Source organism: Salminus brasiliensis, chromosome 22, assembly GCF_030463535.1.
Source record: "Salminus brasiliensis chromosome 22, fSalBra1.hap2, whole genome shotgun sequence".
Classification (NCBI taxonomy): Eukaryota; Metazoa; Chordata; class Actinopteri; order Characiformes; family Bryconidae; genus Salminus; species Salminus brasiliensis.
The window spans coordinates 21,695,620-21,713,449 of NC_132899.1; the positions used below are offsets into that span (position 1 = coordinate 21,695,620).

The 17,830-nt window shown below is 39.7% G+C and overlaps 2 protein-coding genes and 1 non-coding gene across 4 annotated transcripts in view; 1 reads left to right on the plus strand and 2 right to left on the minus strand.

Moving 5' to 3' along the window:
• Positions 1-136: 136 nt before the first annotated feature.
• On the minus strand, positions 137-209 carry trnar-ucg (transfer RNA arginine (anticodon UCG)). Its single transcript has one exon. It is a non-coding gene; the product is annotated as a tRNA-Arg (tRNA).
• Positions 210-391: 182 nt separating this feature from the next.
• On the minus strand, positions 392-7,015 carry LOC140543902 (uncharacterized). Its single transcript, XM_072667209.1, has 4 exons — positions 6,599-7,015; positions 5,187-5,252; positions 4,691-5,007; positions 392-1,223 (listed from the first exon to the last, which is right to left on the minus strand). The coding sequence occupies exons 1-4, from the start codon at positions 6,753-6,755 to the stop codon at positions 561-563; spliced, it is 1,203 nt and encodes a 400-aa protein (XP_072523310.1). The 5' UTR covers positions 6,756-7,015; the 3' UTR covers positions 392-560.
• Positions 7,016-9,577: 2,562 nt separating this feature from the next.
• LOC140543700 (E3 ubiquitin-protein ligase rnf213-alpha-like) overlaps positions 9,578-17,830 on the plus strand; it is a 39,513-nt gene continuing 31,260 nt past the window's right edge. For both annotated transcript variants that reach the window (XM_072666872.1, XM_072666873.1), the window contains exons 1-12: positions 9,578-9,892; positions 10,694-10,827; positions 12,640-13,527; positions 13,621-13,814; positions 14,074-14,232; positions 14,456-14,661; positions 14,826-15,112; positions 15,252-15,490; positions 15,604-15,816; positions 15,968-16,160; positions 16,610-16,665; positions 16,832-16,976. In XM_072666872.1, the coding sequence (XP_072522973.1) occupies positions 9,808-9,892; positions 10,694-10,827; positions 12,640-13,527; positions 13,621-13,814; positions 14,074-14,232; positions 14,456-14,661; positions 14,826-15,112; positions 15,252-15,490; positions 15,604-15,816; positions 15,968-16,160; positions 16,610-16,665; positions 16,832-16,976 (2,799 nt within the window). In that variant the 5' untranslated portion in view covers positions 9,578-9,807. The remainder of the gene's footprint in view (positions 9,893-10,693; positions 10,828-12,639; positions 13,528-13,620; positions 13,815-14,073; positions 14,233-14,455; positions 14,662-14,825; positions 15,113-15,251; positions 15,491-15,603; positions 15,817-15,967; positions 16,161-16,609; positions 16,666-16,831; positions 16,977-17,830) is intronic.

Here is a 17,830-nt window from a genome sequence, read left to right on the forward strand (position 1 = left end):
ATTAATGATCAGCTGTTTGAACTGCATTCATTTATTAAACGAGGGAAAACATAAGTGTTCCCTTTCGTTTGGAATAAAATCTGAATCCACACCGGTTCTTTCAGCTGGACTCTTTCATGACAGCGCAGGAAAAGATCGACCACGAAGGGACTCGAACCCTCAATCTTCTGATCCGAAGTCAGACGCCTTATCCATTAGGCCACGCGGTCAACATAACAACTGTGGCGATACTTGAGGTATTGAACTACAACTCCTGTCTGTTGCCATACTATTTATTTCCGATTTCCAATAAACTATAGTGTTTACGGTGTTACTAAACAAAAGTCACTTGTCGGAGAAGAAAAGAAGGGGTAATATATTCATTTAATTCAATATTATAAAATTACCTTTTCGCAAGTCCATCTTAACTTTTAAAAGAGTAATCGGACCGACATAAATCTGGACAAAACAGTGTTATTCTACAATATAAGTACATCTCCAGTGTTGTGAACACGATTTATTAATAGTTAGATGCTGAAATATCAAAATGAGCAGTACAGAAGTAAAGGTTATTCAGCTAGCTAGTGCTTATCAGCAAGTCTCTGGAGCAGGGCAATGATGGTGTCTTGTTTGGAGGAGATTAACTCAAGGGCTGTTGCCATTCGTCCCAGTGCTTCAGACATACTGTTCAGTGTCCTTTCCTGGCGTCTCTCCCGTGCATCTTTCTTACGCATGCGCTGATCCTCAAGCCGAGCTCTCTCTTCCTGGCCGGTCAGGAAACCACGGAGCAGAGCTGTGCGCTCCCCGGCTTGGCCCTGCTGCTGCTGGGCCATGCGAGAGGCCACCGAGCTGAGCTGAAGATGTCGTAATCTCCGTTTCAGGGGCTGCCGCACAACCCTGGAGGCAGGCTTGGGGGAAACGGAGGGCATGGGGCTGTCAGAGCTGCGGGCAGGACTTGGGCTTGGATTTAAGCTTGGGTTTAAGCTTGGGTTTGGGTTTGGTTTTGGGTTAGGAGGAATGTTACACAGCAGTGGGGAGGTCACCAGTGTGGGAATCTGAGGTGGCGTGGTGAAGAGGCCATTGGGAAGCAGACATGGGGTGGCCACAGCAGCCACTGGTACACTGTGGGACTGGCGCTCCTCTGACCTCACTGCTGCTTTGGCTGTGGTGGCGAAGCCAACAAGAGTAGCTGAAGCAGGACCTCTCTGGTCTATCTTTGCTTTTCCTAGTACTTTGTCCATCATCTATGAAGTGTAGAGGGAGACAGAAAAAAGGAGAGGATGAAAAAGATGACCTATGACCAAAATTTATAATCAGTCCATCTGCATCAGCTTAACAGTTAGCTTTGCGTAATAAAGGCCTGTAACAGTTAATCAACAACACCAAGAACCGGCTGAAAATCTTCTTATTAATCAACTTCATAACACAGCAACTGGAAACAGCACACACGCAACTTATATTGCTCGTCTCTTAAGGACATCCATTTTGGAAGAAATAGCAGGATTCTCTTGGTGAAAGATCTTGTAATTCGTGACCCCATGTTGCTGAACAGTCATGTAGTGTGCAAACCACAACCACTAGAAGATTTCCGATTACAAGCGAGACGTTGTGTAGTGTGAAGAGTACAAGGATCTGGCGACTCTGAAAGTCGTGTAGTGTGAACCTGGCTACCGAGTGCAAATGCATGTGGCGTTGTAAAATCTTATCAGGATACAATCCAGATTTTAGTCACATGAAGTGACCAGGTGTAAACGGGGTCACTGTGGCCAGAACATCCACTGTTTACTGAAGTGCTGGTAGATATTTGAATCAAATACTGTAAGAGACTATTTAGCGGTTTATAAATTTGCAGTACTTTCAACACTCTGAGATTTCAACAGCTCTATTACAGATTATCTGTATTATTCTGTATGGCTAACAATTTGAAACTTGTTAGACCCGACCCCATATCTGAGCTGAGTCTCTCCATGTCTTCCGACGTATTTGCTTAAATGCACAAAGGTAGAAATTCTAAGCTTTCAATCTCCTTCCAAGCCAGGTCGAATGAAACAATGCATCTGTTTCCCATGCATCTCAACTTCAGTAATATGGGACATTCAGAACAACGACTACTACACAGGATTAAACACAAGACAGGACCACATTACTTACATACTACAGATGGCACACAGAATCCATAGTGATAAACATGGCCAACAATTCTAGTCATCATATGCAACTTATAATTAAGCAACTTTTAATTGAACAGTAGCACAGTAAAGCAGGGCAATGATAACAGAAAGTGCACATTGCTACCTGGTTAAAAATGACATCATTGTTGTCTCATAAAATTCTTGTATCTCCTTTTTGCTGTTTTGCACCTTTTAATATCATTTGAAACAGTGACTCAAAATTACATGATGACAGAATTACAGAAATGACTGTCTGCACAGACTTCCATTGAAGATTTGTTTCCCTCCATTTTGGAGATACAAGTTTTTTTTGCATGACAGGGAAAATATGCAAGTTAAAGTGCATGAATGTTCAGACAATATAACAATACATTTATATTATAAGCTTTAGTGCTATTTGAGTCATCAAATAATGCTTAAAAAGGGTTGAAGAAGACATCCTTCAGCTGCCCCCTGGATGGTCTTCCTGAGGAGAGCTGTGTGCAGGTGCTTCTCTGGTCAATGTTCACCACCCTTTGCAACACTTTGTGGTCTTGTGCTGAGGAGCTGCTGTACAAGAATACAGGGGATAGACTTCTCTCAGGCACCTGTAAGCGTTGATGAGCCCTATTTGTGATATCCCCTTCATATCTTCTTCAGCCTCCTGTGGGGACAAAAACTGGACAACTGAGGAGCAGAACAGTTCAGGCCTTTTGCCTTATGCTGATGGAGGAATCAGAATTTAGCATAAGTAACATAAGTGCATGGAGCCGTCCTGTTTGATGTCAACAGTTCAGACAGGTAGTAGCAGTGTGACGGTGTGGTTAATGTCCTCCTGGCTTCTACTGAAGAATGTCGCTGGTGACCACGTTCATCCACATTGAAATGGAGTGTGGATAAAATGAGCTCATCCAACTCAGTGTGAGCAACAAGCCATATCTCAGGGCACATATCATCACCAAATTGTTCCAGAACCATCACAGCAAGTTTGGACTTCAGTGAACTGGACAGTATCCAGATAGCACCCCTGTCAAGAATCTTTGGGATGAGTTGGAAAGGTCTTTGCACAGTAGGCTGTGCAGTCGTCTGCATGAATGCAATCATTTCCACATGACAGAAAATGGGCACAGTGCATCCAAAATCTTCAAATCCCCACATGGTGAATTCAGCTGTCCTGAAGACCAAATTACCTACACAGGTTTACATATTAAAGGAAATGTTTGGTGACAAATCAATTTGACTCAATTTACTACTTACCCCAGATGCTGTTGATTGCAAGAGGCACGTTTGGTATCTGAAGTGTACTTTTTTTATTTAGAACTGGAAATGCCAGGCTAACATTGCTAACAAACACCAGGCTTAGACAGTCACCAATCTCTCTTTCCTATAAATACACTCTTATAAATAGAGGTGTCAAGAAGGGATCTCTGCCTACAGTGCCTAATTCCAGGTGTGGTCTAGAGAGATATAAAGCCCCCCAGCATTGAGCTGTGGAGCAGTGGAACCGTGTTCTTTGGAATGATGGATGGTGCTCCTTCCAATACTTTCAGAATGACTATGCTCAGGATCTTCTATGAGTCTGTGGTGGCAAGTTCTATCCTCTACGCTGTTGCATGCTAGGGCAAAAAGCTGAGGGTGGCTAATGCCAACAGACTCAACAAGCTGATCCGCAAGGCCAGTGATGTTGTGGCTGTGGAGTTGGACTTGCTGATGGCAGTGTCGGAGAGAAGGATGCTGTCTAAGCTGCATGTCATTATGGATAATGGCTCCCACCCTCTCTACAACATGGTGATAAGACACAGGAGCACATTCAGTGCCAGACTCATTCAACCAAAATGCATCACAGAGCGCCACAGGAGGTCATTCCTACCTGTGGCCATTAAACTCTATAACTCCTCCCTCAGTGTGACACTACGGGTTATCTGTACAATACTTAAATTATACTGTTCATATGTGCAATAATAATAGTACTGTAATTCAATTTAACAAGTTCAATAATTTTCCATTTTTATTATTACAGTTTTTACCAATATGCCACTTTACTATATTCATATAATTTAGAATATAATATATATTATGTACATTTTTGAAGTTTTTTTTTATTTTCTCTCTTTGTTCTAAGTGTATTTTATTTTATAGAGTGTTTATTTATAGATTGTCTATGTATAGAGTGTTAATTCTTGCACAAACATTTGCAATTGTAACAACTGCAATTTCCCTTCTGGGATCAATAAAGTATTTCTGATTCTGATGAATTGGATGAGGTGGGCTGGTGATTATCCAACATTCTGACTTCACTAACACTTTTGTTGCTGAATGCAATTAAATTCTCACAGCAATGCTCCATAATGTAGCAGAAAGCCTTCCTTCAGAACTTCAGATAATCTGACATACTTTGTAGCTTTGTTCTATGAAAAATAACAACAACCAGCAACACTTGAAACAACACTTGAAAGCATTCATGATTACAGAGTGTTCTGCACAAATATTGATCTCTGCCGCCAAAAAAGCTAAATGTGTCCATCTGCATGTAGCACAATGAACAGCTAATTCCTTCATACCTCAAAGTACTCCCATGAGGTCTTGGCTCTGCCTCCTCCTAGCCTGCTGCGCTCTTTCACTCTCTTGTACGTGACAATGAGGTTGTTCCACTTTCGCCGGATTTTCTCCACAGGCAACGAGTGGCCAAGGTTCTCTAGCTCGCTCTGGACACTCTGGAAGAGACGGGAACGTTCCCGGGAGCCATACACATCCCAGCAACGGTGCATGGCTTCAATGAGGTGCACAATAGCGCGGTGGGTAAACTCAGACGAGGTGGAGACGGCTTCAGTGTAGCCCCGAGGCCCACCAGCCTTCCTTGCTTCTTCCCTGCCACCAACTGTGATAAACACACATTAGGGAATGCTGTATTAGAGATCATACAGCCAGAGAACAGGGGAGACACTAACATACTCTGCTATGATTGCTTACAAAAGCAATCATTCATGCACTCATTGTATGCAACAGTGAGCTGAGCAACATCAATGGTGTCTGTGGATTTACAATGATTACACTTACCATGGGAGCTCTTGTTGTCTCTAAATACAGGTGACAGAGACACAGCACTGTTTATGCTGATGGGGTCTGTAATGCATTACACAGGCAGTTAAAGGAGAATTTCACCAAAACGTCGTTCAGAGTGATATGCTGCTGTACAATGTGCCCATAATTTTCCTACCTCTCTTTATCCCATATGTATACATGCCCTTAAGACTGCTATGTAAATGACCTATGCTTGCATTGGCTGGTCTACATTTTCCTGAACTACACAGCATTCTGAATTTAAATTCTGTTTATATAAAAGGATCATTTAGCCCAATCAAGTCTGGGAAATTGATCCATAAAAAAACACCTGATTAACCGTCATCCATAATTTTGTGAAAAATGTAAATAAGAGCATCTTTTCACACAGGGGCAGAGTTTGTGATTTTAGGAGCCCAGGCAAATAACAGTAATAGGCCTTGGTTTAGTCTCCCTTATACCTTGTGCTATCAACCTGAACCCATATGCTTTATTACATTTGTGTTACACAGCATCTATTACTGTCTATTTGTCACTACTATCAAGAATGTCAGAGGTGGTGCAATAATAAGAATAGAAGAAATACCATAATAATAATAATAATAATAATAATAGGCGTAAAACTTTTAGACATTTCTATACATTAGTTCATATTGGCAGAAGACACTGTAGTTTATTGCTTAAAGTATGTAAAAATACAGTCAGTCCAGAATAGTTCATTACAGCCATGGCTGGGGGTGGATACATACTGACATCTCTAACAAATAATCATGGATAGGTTAGGTTAGGATAGGTTATCTGACATTAGCACATACAGCACATCTAATCTGAATTTTCATAGGTCCTCCAGCTCATGGAGGGCCCTGGGTGGCTGCCTATTTTTGACTAGGCTAAAACCGCCAGTTTACAGGCCAATTTAAGACAGGCCAGGACGACCCAGCTGGTGCTCAATAGGACAAATTTGTCGCCTGACCCCTGAGACATTGCATTATGTCTGGGTTGCGCTTTTCTGAGATACATGTGGGCAGAGAGGTACGTGCCAGACAAAATAGTCCTTCATCCAAACTTTTTTTTTTTTTGTTTGACCACTATTTCACATGATCAACAATACATATAAAAACTCAGAACACACAGGCGGGCTCCCTGGTGGTCTGCACTGAGCCATTTTACATCATATCACTCTGAAGGACTCTCAAAGAAGTTACTTCTCAAAGAATTCATTATACAGACGTTATTTTACTAACAAATGTCTTGGCAGCAGAGAGCAATTTTTATTATTCTGAATACTTTATAATAAAAACTACTTGCATCTGTTCGATGTTGACCAAAACTGAACAGCAAGTCTGTTTTCATGACTGATGGAGTCATATCAGGAAAGCACGTCCTGAAGTGACACCAGTGACACTCACAGAGTAAAACAGGAGTGGACTCCTTTGCTTGCTCGACCTGATGAGCTGCTGTGAGGACTGAAGACGTGCTTGCAGTCGAGTCGTTTGCAGCTGGAGGGGCATCACAGGACGGCACAGCACCTCCAGACGGCTCGTCTTTCAGCGAGGCGTCCATCATCACACACTGACTCAAACGACGCGATTAAAATAACAGAGCACACAGGAGGCAGTTAGTGCGGGGTGAGAACTGCGCTCGAGCAGGCAGCCTCTCACTCCCCTACACTCTCCTAAAGAGTGACTCGCACACCCCAGCAGTGAGGCCGAGCACTGCGTTACAAAAGAAGACTTGTTAGGAGATTTATGGGATGGTTCTCTGCTCTGTCCAGCGCGGCTTGACAACATTGAGGGCTGTAAAAATCATGGCTGCGCTCCGCTCGCTGTAACTGCGCAACTTTACTGCGCGGATCGACCACCTGATTGGTCGCCGCCTGGTTGCGTCACACGCAGCCCCTGCGCCTCCGCAGACGCAGTGCGCAGACGCAACTGAGCACCCATGAGGGTGAGCGAACATCGGTGGTTGTTCAGAGGCCTGTCGCAAGGTGTTTTCACCAACTTCTTATTACTGTTGATCGCACTCACTTGTATTTTAAGCTGTTTCTCATGTATTAATAGTAAATATGTGTCTAATTTGGATGAGGTTAAAAACTCTCAGAAGTCTTTTAATAAGTCTGTTTACTATTTATTTAGAAAACGTGATGATTTCTGCTATTTTTTGCATAGTTCACAGATTATAGCATTTTAACACTGTAATAAAAACACTGTAATTATTCCTGGGTCTTTTCTATTAGACAGCTAGATCAGATTTAACTTTATCATCATTGCTCAGAACAAGTACAGCAATTTTAGCTTAAAATGACAGCTTCAAAACCACTAGGGAGAATAACATTAGTGTCTCTGGCATTTCCACAATGAGCTCAGCATGCTGCTAGCTACACTATGTAACTGCCGAAGCAGGCAGGACAACGCTCATGAGACCTGCGTAACACTGCATAAACCGAGTCATATTCATGTAAAATCCAGTAATATCAATCTACCATAATAAACGACATGTTTCGTTCACTTTCAATGACGGTTCTGTATCTCTCAGCTTGTTCAGAATTGCATGTGAAAAAGTGTCCTAATGTTAGCTTGTAGCCTTGCACAGATCCCCGTTTGCTCCCCCGACTTTCACTTTGAGTTGGAACTCCCCTACTGTGGACACTGGCACAGGTTTGCGTAGCAACCCTTATTCCCAAGGAGGCGATGTTCTGCTGTTCAATGTCAACAAAACCAAACTGTCCTGTCACCATCGTGTTTTATCGATTAGTCAGCTTTGACTAGGGATTTCACTAGTGGGCTGGGTGTATGCAAATTTTGGGGGTGTAACTACAACGAGTTGTAAAAGTTTTAAAATGTTAGGCAAAGCAGATGTTAATGATTGGCAAAAAGGGGGATTTGCATTTGGACATGCCGAAGGCCACAGTGTAAAGGAAGTAGCTGAATTTGCAGGTAAGGCTTATGGTCATACGTGTCTATGTCTAAGCTTGGAGGTATCCTTTGTATTAGTCTATTCTAACTAGCTGAGGTTTTCTTGAGTAAATAGCAAAGCACTTTGTAAGTCGCTCTGGATAAGAGCGTCTGCTAAATGCCGTAAATGTAATGTAAATGTAAATGTAAATGTAAATGTAAATGTCTACCAGCAGTGGCAAAAATCCCAGTCTACAGGAAATTCTCTTTAGAAATGTGGCCGAAAAAGGAAGCTAACAGACAGGGACAGCAGGCATGTCTTAAGGCTTGTAAATGAAAATTACAAGAATTTCCTGTAGATTTTTTTCCCCTGAAGGAAGTTTCACTCCATGGTAGTCTAAGCTGGTTGACCAGCATCCCAGTGTTCAACAAGACAACATAAATACTGGTTTATGCTTATACTGGTTGATCGGCATATCAAATGCTGATTTTTCATAGTGATCAATATTGCCAATTCTAATCCAATTCTGGTGACCAGCAGACCCCCTTTCAAAACACAATATATGCTTATATTATATAACACTTTATTATCTGCACACCTGCTAATATGCAGTCATGTTATCAGTCAGTCAAGTGACATCATGCGGTGCAATACATAAAATCATTATCTGAAGCAGGTCCGTAGCTTCAGATAATGTTCACATGAATATGACAAATTGAGATTTTAAAGATTTTGACTGTTGGTGCCAGACAGATTGGTTCGAGTATTTCTATAAACTGCAGATCTCCTGGGATTTTCAGCACAACAGTCTCTACAGGTCTCTAGAGGTCAACCGAGAATGGCTAGACTGGTTCGAGCTGACAGAACAACCTTAGATAACCATGTGGTGAGTGGAAGAGCATCTCAGGATGCACATGTCAAACCTTGAGGCTGGTGATAGCAAATGAGGGTCCCGCCCAGTTTTAGAGTTCCTAATAAAGTGGTCGGTAACTGTATGCTGGTATGCTGATCAACCAGCCCAAGACCAGCATAAATCAGCATATGTTATCTTTTCAACACTGGTATGTTGGTCAACCAGCTTAGTCTTTCCATGTTGTTTTTCAGCAGGATTCAAGCTTCATTTAAATGATACTACATGATCATTTAAATGGTGTTATACTTTAGCAATTAAGTAGAAATTAATTACTGGAAAATCAGTAAAATGTGCAGCTTGAGTGCCCAAACCTTTGCACAGGGCTGTATATAGGGTTAGTAGGCGTGGATGAGCAGGGTAACTGCCAAGCTGTGTGACTGGTGTTAGGTTAGATAATCTAATCTAATCTAGTCCAGTCTAATCTAATCTACAGATTCACACTTCAGCACAAAACACAGATTTCTGATGGCTGTAGTTTAATGTCCTATAACTTCCTCTCTCACTCAGTCAGTCTGACAAAGAGGCCAGAAACGAAAGCAGTCACGTCAGAGGAAAACGAAAGTTAAGGCTCGGTTATAGAGGACGATGAACTGCGTGTTCATCATTAATGTTCCGTGTCTGAAGGACGACGGATTCTTCTCTCTCTCTCTCTTTCTCTCTCTCTCTCTGATATTTTAGTTTAGGCTTAACTTTGCTGGGCTGAAAAGCGAGGATCGACAAAGAGTATATTCCTAATAATCGCGCAAAAATGCCATTCTGTTAAAACCATAACCGAGATCAGAGAACTGCTGCTGTTTTCTAGCCTTCGAGATGAAATGCCTCCAGTGTGGGTACGATGTGGACGAGTCGTTCAAATTCTGCCCTGAGTGTGGGCTCAAGCTGACTGCACAGTCTGGTAAGTGATCTGTTAAGTGCATAGAGTGGTTTAGTCATGATAGGGTGTTTCCTCCATAGACTCGGGCATGTTGTCGTTCAGCAGACATTGTGCACGTTCTATCTATCTATCTATCTGTCTATCTGTCTGTCTGTCTGTCTGTCTATCTATCTATCTATCTATCTATCTATCTATCTATCTATCCATCTATCTATCTATCTATCTATCTATCCATCTATCTGTTAATCTGTTTATCTATCTATCTATCTATCTATCTATCTATCTATCTATCTATCTATCTATCCATCTATCTGTTAATCTGTTTATCTATCTATCTATCTATCCATCTATCTGTTAATCTGTTTATCTATCTATCTATCTATCCATCTATCTGTTAATCTGTTTATCTATCTATCTATCTATCTATCTTTCTATCTATCTATCTATCTATCTATCTATCTATCTATCTATCTATCTATCTATCTATCTATCCATCTATCTGTTAATCTGTTTATCTATCTATCTATCTATCTATCTATCTATCTATCTCATATATACAGACAATTGTTCCAGACAATAGCAGATTTCTGGATGTTACTTGTGATTTTGTAATCGTGTCGATGTCAGTAGTGGTGTTTTCTGGTTTGGGTTAATATCACAATCAATGTAAAGTATCCAAGTGATGTAACTCATGGGATTTAGAGACGTTTACAGCTGTCCTATGAGTAATTGTGTAATATATAAATGCATTTTTTTATTTGGTTGATGCTAACATAGTTGGACGCGAATAAACATCATGTTGATGAGGGAATGTTTTCTTAGGAGATGGAAAGTCCCCAAGGAAACCAGGCTTTCAAGAGAAAGAAGGCGAACATCAGTCACAACATCCGCCCACCACTAGAGGCTCGTCTTCAGATCAGTCCACAGAGCTGCCAGAAGACAATGTTAAGAAAAAGGTACAAGACTTTGAATAGTATTTAAGCTCTAAATAGTTCTAAAGACCTGTTTATTAATTTCTTCATTTCTCACTGAACAAACATGATACGCTGTCCACTGTCGAATGTTTGTTTTGTTTTTGGCAAATTTTCATGAATGGATCAGCTATGTTGCCTTGACAGCTGTAAAAAGTGCAAAATACTGAATAAAATGATTATTCAGTGTTATTCAGGGTTGCACATTTGATGGTAAATATCATGTGAGTCTCTTTTACTTTATACTGTATAATGTAAAAACACATCATAGACATGCATGTTATGTCAATATTGGGCTTTCAATAATTTATTTGAATGTATACTTTTCTGGGGAATAATGAGTGTCCTGCATATATCTCTAATGAAATGATGCATGTTTGTCTTTTGGGAGGAGGCTTCTGTGATCTACGCAGGGTCAGAAATATACTTACACCCATTTAGATTATTATTGCAATGGTGTTGAAAGCCCTAAAATGTATTTTATCTTGCCAAGACCAAGGCCACTTAACTTCCTGTTAGTGATCATGATTGGCTACAGCCAATAGCTTCTCTATGCCCACACTAACACCTTAATAGTGTATGGCCTGCCGGCAGGCCAAAATTATTATTACAAACTAGTCTATTCTATTACCAAAGAACAGCCCCACTAGTTTGTACAGAAGTCCCTGTAGTTTCTGAATAATATGCTTAGTGTGTAATAAGCTTTTCTGTGTTAAGGGGTTAAAAGGGTTCTTTTAAAGGCTTATTTCTTTCTTTTCATAATGTATGTTTTACACTAATTCTGCTCCTGAACAAAACAATGAAAGCCTGATACTGCAAATAATACAAGTCAGTGATAATATATGTAATGACCTATGATAATATATGTATGTCCGACCACCAATGCATATATTTGAAGATGTTTTAATACGCTTGAATATGCAACATAAAGTTGTTAAGAATATCTGCCATCTTCTTAGAGTTGGCCAACTGTCTTGGCACTGCTAGAGAGATAGGATCAACTTTTTTGTCATTGCTTGATACAAATTTCTTCCCAATTTTAGATGGCCAATTACCCACCCCCCCTTTGTTAGTACTGTCACTTGTAGTGCTGACACATGCCTCCTCCAACTCATACACATCCAGCCACAGCCTCTTTTCAATATGCTGCTGATGGAACCAGCACACTCTGAGAAAAGCACAGGCTTTAATCAGCTCGGAGGCATCAGCAAGCGCTGAAGTGATGTGGGAAGAGAGAGCAAGCCATCTACCAACCCGGAGAGAGCAAAGACAATTGTGCTCTCTCAAGCTCCAGTTGCTAATGGCAGGCAGCATGCTACACTGTGACTTGAGACCAGATCTGTGTTATAAAAGATGAATGTTCTATATAGTTTTGAAAAAAAAAAGAAGAAACCTGCTACACAAGTGTTTGAATATATGAAGCCATTTAACCAGGCAAAGAACCATTTAAGCATTCAGATGGTTTTATACAGACCTACTATCTTTACTAAAACATTCATGAAGAGTGTAGAGCATTATTATGGCCTACTGTTTAACGAATCTGGATGAGACATTAGATATCCCTGATTTATCCTCCTTTATCTCTATCCTTTCTATAGTTGATCAGCTCATTTTTGAATTGTTGAGTTATGAGCTGTATAAAAGTTGAGTTTGTTGAGTTCCGAACTAATTAAGCCACAATTGTGTCTGTATGATTTAATTATAAATCAAAATGATATCAAAGTTAATTCAATTAAACTGTATAAATGAATGTAGATTATGATTTTGATTTTTTCTGTGTTACTTTTCTCTCCCCAGGTAGTTCCAGACTCAGGTGAACAAAAAAATCTAAAGGAAGGCAATGGTGGGACAACAGACAATAAAAGCTCTGCTGTGGGAGTGGATTTACCACTAGATGGCACCAGTTTGTCTTCTACAGCTGCAAATGAAGAAACTACTCGTGAGCTCCTTCATGCAGCTTCTCAAAGCACACAGTCTTCACGTCCTAAGCATGAGCCTAGTGAAGACACATCTTCATTCCAGTCTCAACAGTCTAGTGTCTCAACAGAGCTACCAGGTAGCCACATCATTCCAGGGAATGAGTCTGAGAATGTGTTAGACAGAGATTTGGAGAATGAGTGCTCTGGCCAGGCATCTGAAAAGACACCAGACGTGAAGTCCTCTTCATCTGAAACAGTCAGCCAGACCCCTGCAGGCTCTGTCAAATGCCCCCCATGTGAAGAACATGTGGAGACCAACATGAATAGTTGCCCTCAAGAACCAGAATCTACACACAGTTGCAACACAGAGTCTGTTACTGCCAATTCAACATCTGCTATACCAAACAATGATTTGCAGTCTACGCAAAGTGCTCTGCCAGTCTCTCCAACTGCCATGCCACCTCCTGGTGCAAATGAGACCTTGGATAAGACTAGTCAGACACAGCCTTCCACATCTGCCACTATGCCTGAACTAGGTAGAAACTCTCAAGAAGTATCTGGCAATAAAGACCGTTCTCGTGAAGACCTTTCAAAAGCAGAGACTAAAAGGCTGAACCAGGAATCTTCAGTCCAACCACATTCTGCCAGTAGTCAGACCACTGAAACCCATACAGAACAAACTAAAACACTGCAGGGTACCACTGGTCAGAGTGAGAAACAAAACAGTTCCAAAAACAAGAAAATGTTTGGACCATTCTCTACTAAGGTAAGGTCACTTCAAATATGAATTATATTTCCCATTCTCTGGTTACTTGATGTGGCCCAGTTGTTTATTATCTAAACTGTTCTCCAACCCTAGGAAGGATCCGTGAATCCCAAAGCAGATCATATTGAGAACAAACAGCAGATCAAACATAACAAGGTGGAAAGCAAAGAAGGAACTGACCAAAAGAACTCTAGAAACACAGAGACCCATAAACAAGCCTCAAGCACAGAGAAGCCTGAGAAAAGTGCCTCTTCAGACCCAAAGGCGAAAAAGGACAGAGAGAACCAGTGTGTTTTTGTTTAATCTCCTGCTAACCTTGGAATAGTTTTTCTTAATCCTTTGCCTCAGGACCCTTTGCCCCTTCCATGAGTTCAACTGCCCACTGCCTGTGGTGAGGAAGGCAGTAGTTGAATCTGTGCAGGGCAGGTGATCCCTGGAAGCAGGATTAAGGAACACTGGTTCAAAACTATTAAAATAGTTTGCTTTGAAATAGTGGATTAATTAATAAAAATCTGTTGTTACATTTCTTTGTTTATTAAATTTTAGGACATCAAACCCTCAACAGGAACCCAAATGCATCACTGTGTTCTTCCATGCCATTTTATCCAAAGACTTTAATTTGGACCCATCAAAAGACTTTGTGACCATAAGATCTGGAAGATTCGGGAACTGGAATAACGATATTGTGACAATGGAAATCACAGGGTGAGACATTTAAAACGGGAGTCTACATATCTATTTTGTAGAGTCTTTTATGTGGGGAAAATCTTGCATTCTTACATTTTGCTGGAAAGTGATTGACAATAATGCACATTTTCAGTGTTATCACATTACTCCAACAATCCACGCTCACTTGACTGTTCATTTGTTTATATTTACTAGCATAAAAAAGCATTAGAAAACTCACAATTTGTCTTTTCATTTGCAGAGAGTTAGAACATCATGGATTCATTGTCCATGGGAAACTCCAGACCACCAAACAATGTCTGGGAAAGCCGATTCCTTATAAATATGTTGTTCATAAGGTAGACAAAAACTTTCGCCATTATGAACATGAACACATCTACAAAGACAATGCAAGAGGCTTTGTTAATCATTGCCTTTTCATTCAAGAGGATCTTTTGACGCAACAAGGTAATGAACAGTTTTTATTTTAAAAGTATTCTTAATCTAATTGAATTTACTGTGGATTTACAAATTATATTTTGAGTGGTCACAATCTGTCACTGAAATTAGCATGAGTGGGATAAACCTAAGTGGATATGTTCACTTAAAAAATTTTTTATGTTCTAATCCAGGGGAATGGCACCAGTATGATGACATCATTTGCGCAAGGCCTTCAGAGGGTTTTAAAGAAACAGTTAAAGGCTGGTTTATGAACACGAAGCCTGATTTAGTGAGAGGAAGAAACATAGCAGGAAACGTGATGCTAGAAACGATCTTTGATATCCTCCGTGAGTGGAGTAAAGTAAATGTGAGAAACTTCTTTGTTCAGCTCAAACAGTTCTTCACAACTTACTCAAATCCCCGTGTACATGAAGGGACAGCGATACAATGGAGCTCATTGCAGTATGGAGAAATTGAGGTAATCTAAACCGTTAAATGTATTCTACATTTACCATAATGTATTCTACATTTAACGGTTTTATGTAGATTTCCTTTTTTTTAGTTGAGTTCCTTATTTTGTTTTGTCTGATAAATGCCACTGGTTGTCTCTATTTTAGGTGAAAGAACTTATCAAAGTTTTCCTACAAGAGAAGATTTCTCAAATAGACAGAAATGTCTTTAAGTTGGATCGACTGAAAGCAGGGATCATTTTCCTGTCGGTTTGGAGGAGTTGTGAATTAAGGATGGATGCAGAGTTCACAAATAAAGTTGGCTGGCTGCTTTGTCTTCCCAATTTGTCAAAGGACGAATTTTGTCTACATTGGACTGAGTTTATACAGCCTTTACAGGAGGAAAGGTATGAATTTGACTTCAGAGTTGATATTTTATATGCTGTTGTATTTACATTAGTTTTGAATACAATATTTATAATGTCTGGAGTTTATGGAATGTCTTTTTATTATTTTACAGTGTTGCACCTGCAGTCAGACATTTTTGCAAGTTAGCAGTTGACAGAAGATTTGTCAACTGGATCCTTATTATTCCCCTGCTACATTTCCTGGAGAATGACAGCAAACCATTTGAGCTTAATAGCATCTCCCTTGAGCAAGAGTTTGATGTTTGGACAGGGCTTAAAGGACTCAAGATGCATGAGGAACATCTTGCAAACTCCCAACACACAAGGTCATTTTGCTTCATATGTCAAAACATAAACCCATCATGGATGTTTTGTCATCATCTTCATTTTTTCAGTTGGTGTAATTGTATTCATATTTCTGAGTAACATTGTTAAAGCTGTTCCCAATTTGATTGTTTCTGTAACTTTCTGTTGCAGGGCACTCATGAAATGCATGGAGGCCCACAAATACTTGCTTGACATAGATCAACTGCTTGCTCGCTCATGGATGTGTGCGTTGGGTTTGAATGATGTAATTGAATATACAGACATGATCCCTGTGGACTTTGTAGATGTCCTCATCATGTTTAATTTCAGACTTGACTTCAGAGTACCACATATGATGCAAGAAGTGAGTAGCTTAGCTCATTTTACAGTACTTTTAAATACATAAAAATGATTATATTTGTGGTATGGAGGGAAAAAAACTGGATTGGAAAGAACACTGAAAGGAGACATGACAAACTTGGGTGAGGGAACCACAGGGCTGATCTACACTGAACGAGGCCTGAACAATATCTGTTATTAACTACATTTCGAGAGCATAGAGGTATTGACAGATCAGGCAAAGATCAGGCCATTATCTATGGATCAGACAAAATTTACACACTAGACTAACAGACTGTACAATAGACTAATATCTTCCTATATTTTCCAGCATTGCATTGCAAGACCTGCAACTCAAACACAAAAAGGCATCAATATGTTTTACACAGCTGCCTCAGTTCTTATGGGACAACTAGAAAAACATTTTCTGTTATAATATATAATGCATATAATATATGCATTTTTTTTTCACAGACATTGAAGGGGGTGTTATCACATCTTCTGTTGAAGATAAAAGACAAGCATGCCAGGTAAATGAAGATGATTCAAAACAGTTACTTGGTTGCCTGCTGCAGACTAAGTAGTCTTGATAAATCCAGTGTTTATCTTTCTATAGGTTGTGGGTTTTATCTGTACAATTACTATGTTATTTGCAATGCCATTGGAGTTTTAGGAAGCTAATTTCTGTGTTTTTAGGTTTACAGATACAGAATATGCTGATCTCTGCCTGAAAAAAGCTATCAGTCTTTTGGCTAAAATCTGCAGAACTTACAGAGAGCCATGTCGCTATGAAATTCCTCTGGAGTGCTTGAAACTTCTCTGTCAAATCACACAGTTAATGGTAGGTAGTGAATGTAGTGAAGTTGTTTAAAAGGTTACGCATAAACTCATTTATTTAAGTAGCAAAGTTATACTTGAAAATTACCCATGTAGCCTAGTCAGAGTCCTAAATTTAAACTTTGAAAAGATATGCTGTGAAAGGGCCTTAAAAAAATGCATAAAAAATCTAATAATAAATGTGAATTAAAGCAGATTTGAAAAAAATGGGTCCACCACAATGTGAAATGCTCTTATGAAATTATAAGAACCATATTTTTTAACTATAATTTTTTTTAGCAACAACAATTTATAATTATTGCTGTTAAAAGTCAAAATCAAAAGTAATTTTAAGGGTGAAATTACTATTCCACATGGGTGATTTGTATTTTGGATAAATTTGCTTTAAATAAATGAAATAATAAAGAATTGGGTTTGTGTTTGAAATGCTGTTGTATTTAGTTTTAAGATCAAGAAGCATTTATTTTGACAAACTTGATTGAATCCATCTTGCGCTCTACACGCTGCAAGATTCCAGTGCCAGAAGAAGCAAAACAGCCCCAGTATCACAGAAAGATCAGGCAGAAAGTTCTTTTCAGTGAAAAGTTCCAGTTTTCTTTCATTGCTTCACAGAACAGAATCTCAAAACGTCTGTGGAGCAATAAGACAAAACTGGATTTTTTTCAGGCCTATGGATCAGTGGTATGTCTGGAGGAGGAAGAATAAAACATATGTTGAAATGAACACATTGCCTACAGTAAATGAAATGAACTAATTATACTTAAAAGAAAATGTTTCATTGTGTATGTGGTCTTTCCAGTTTGGTCCTAAATTCGCCATGACTTTTATATATTAAAGGTTATATTTAATGTAATGTAA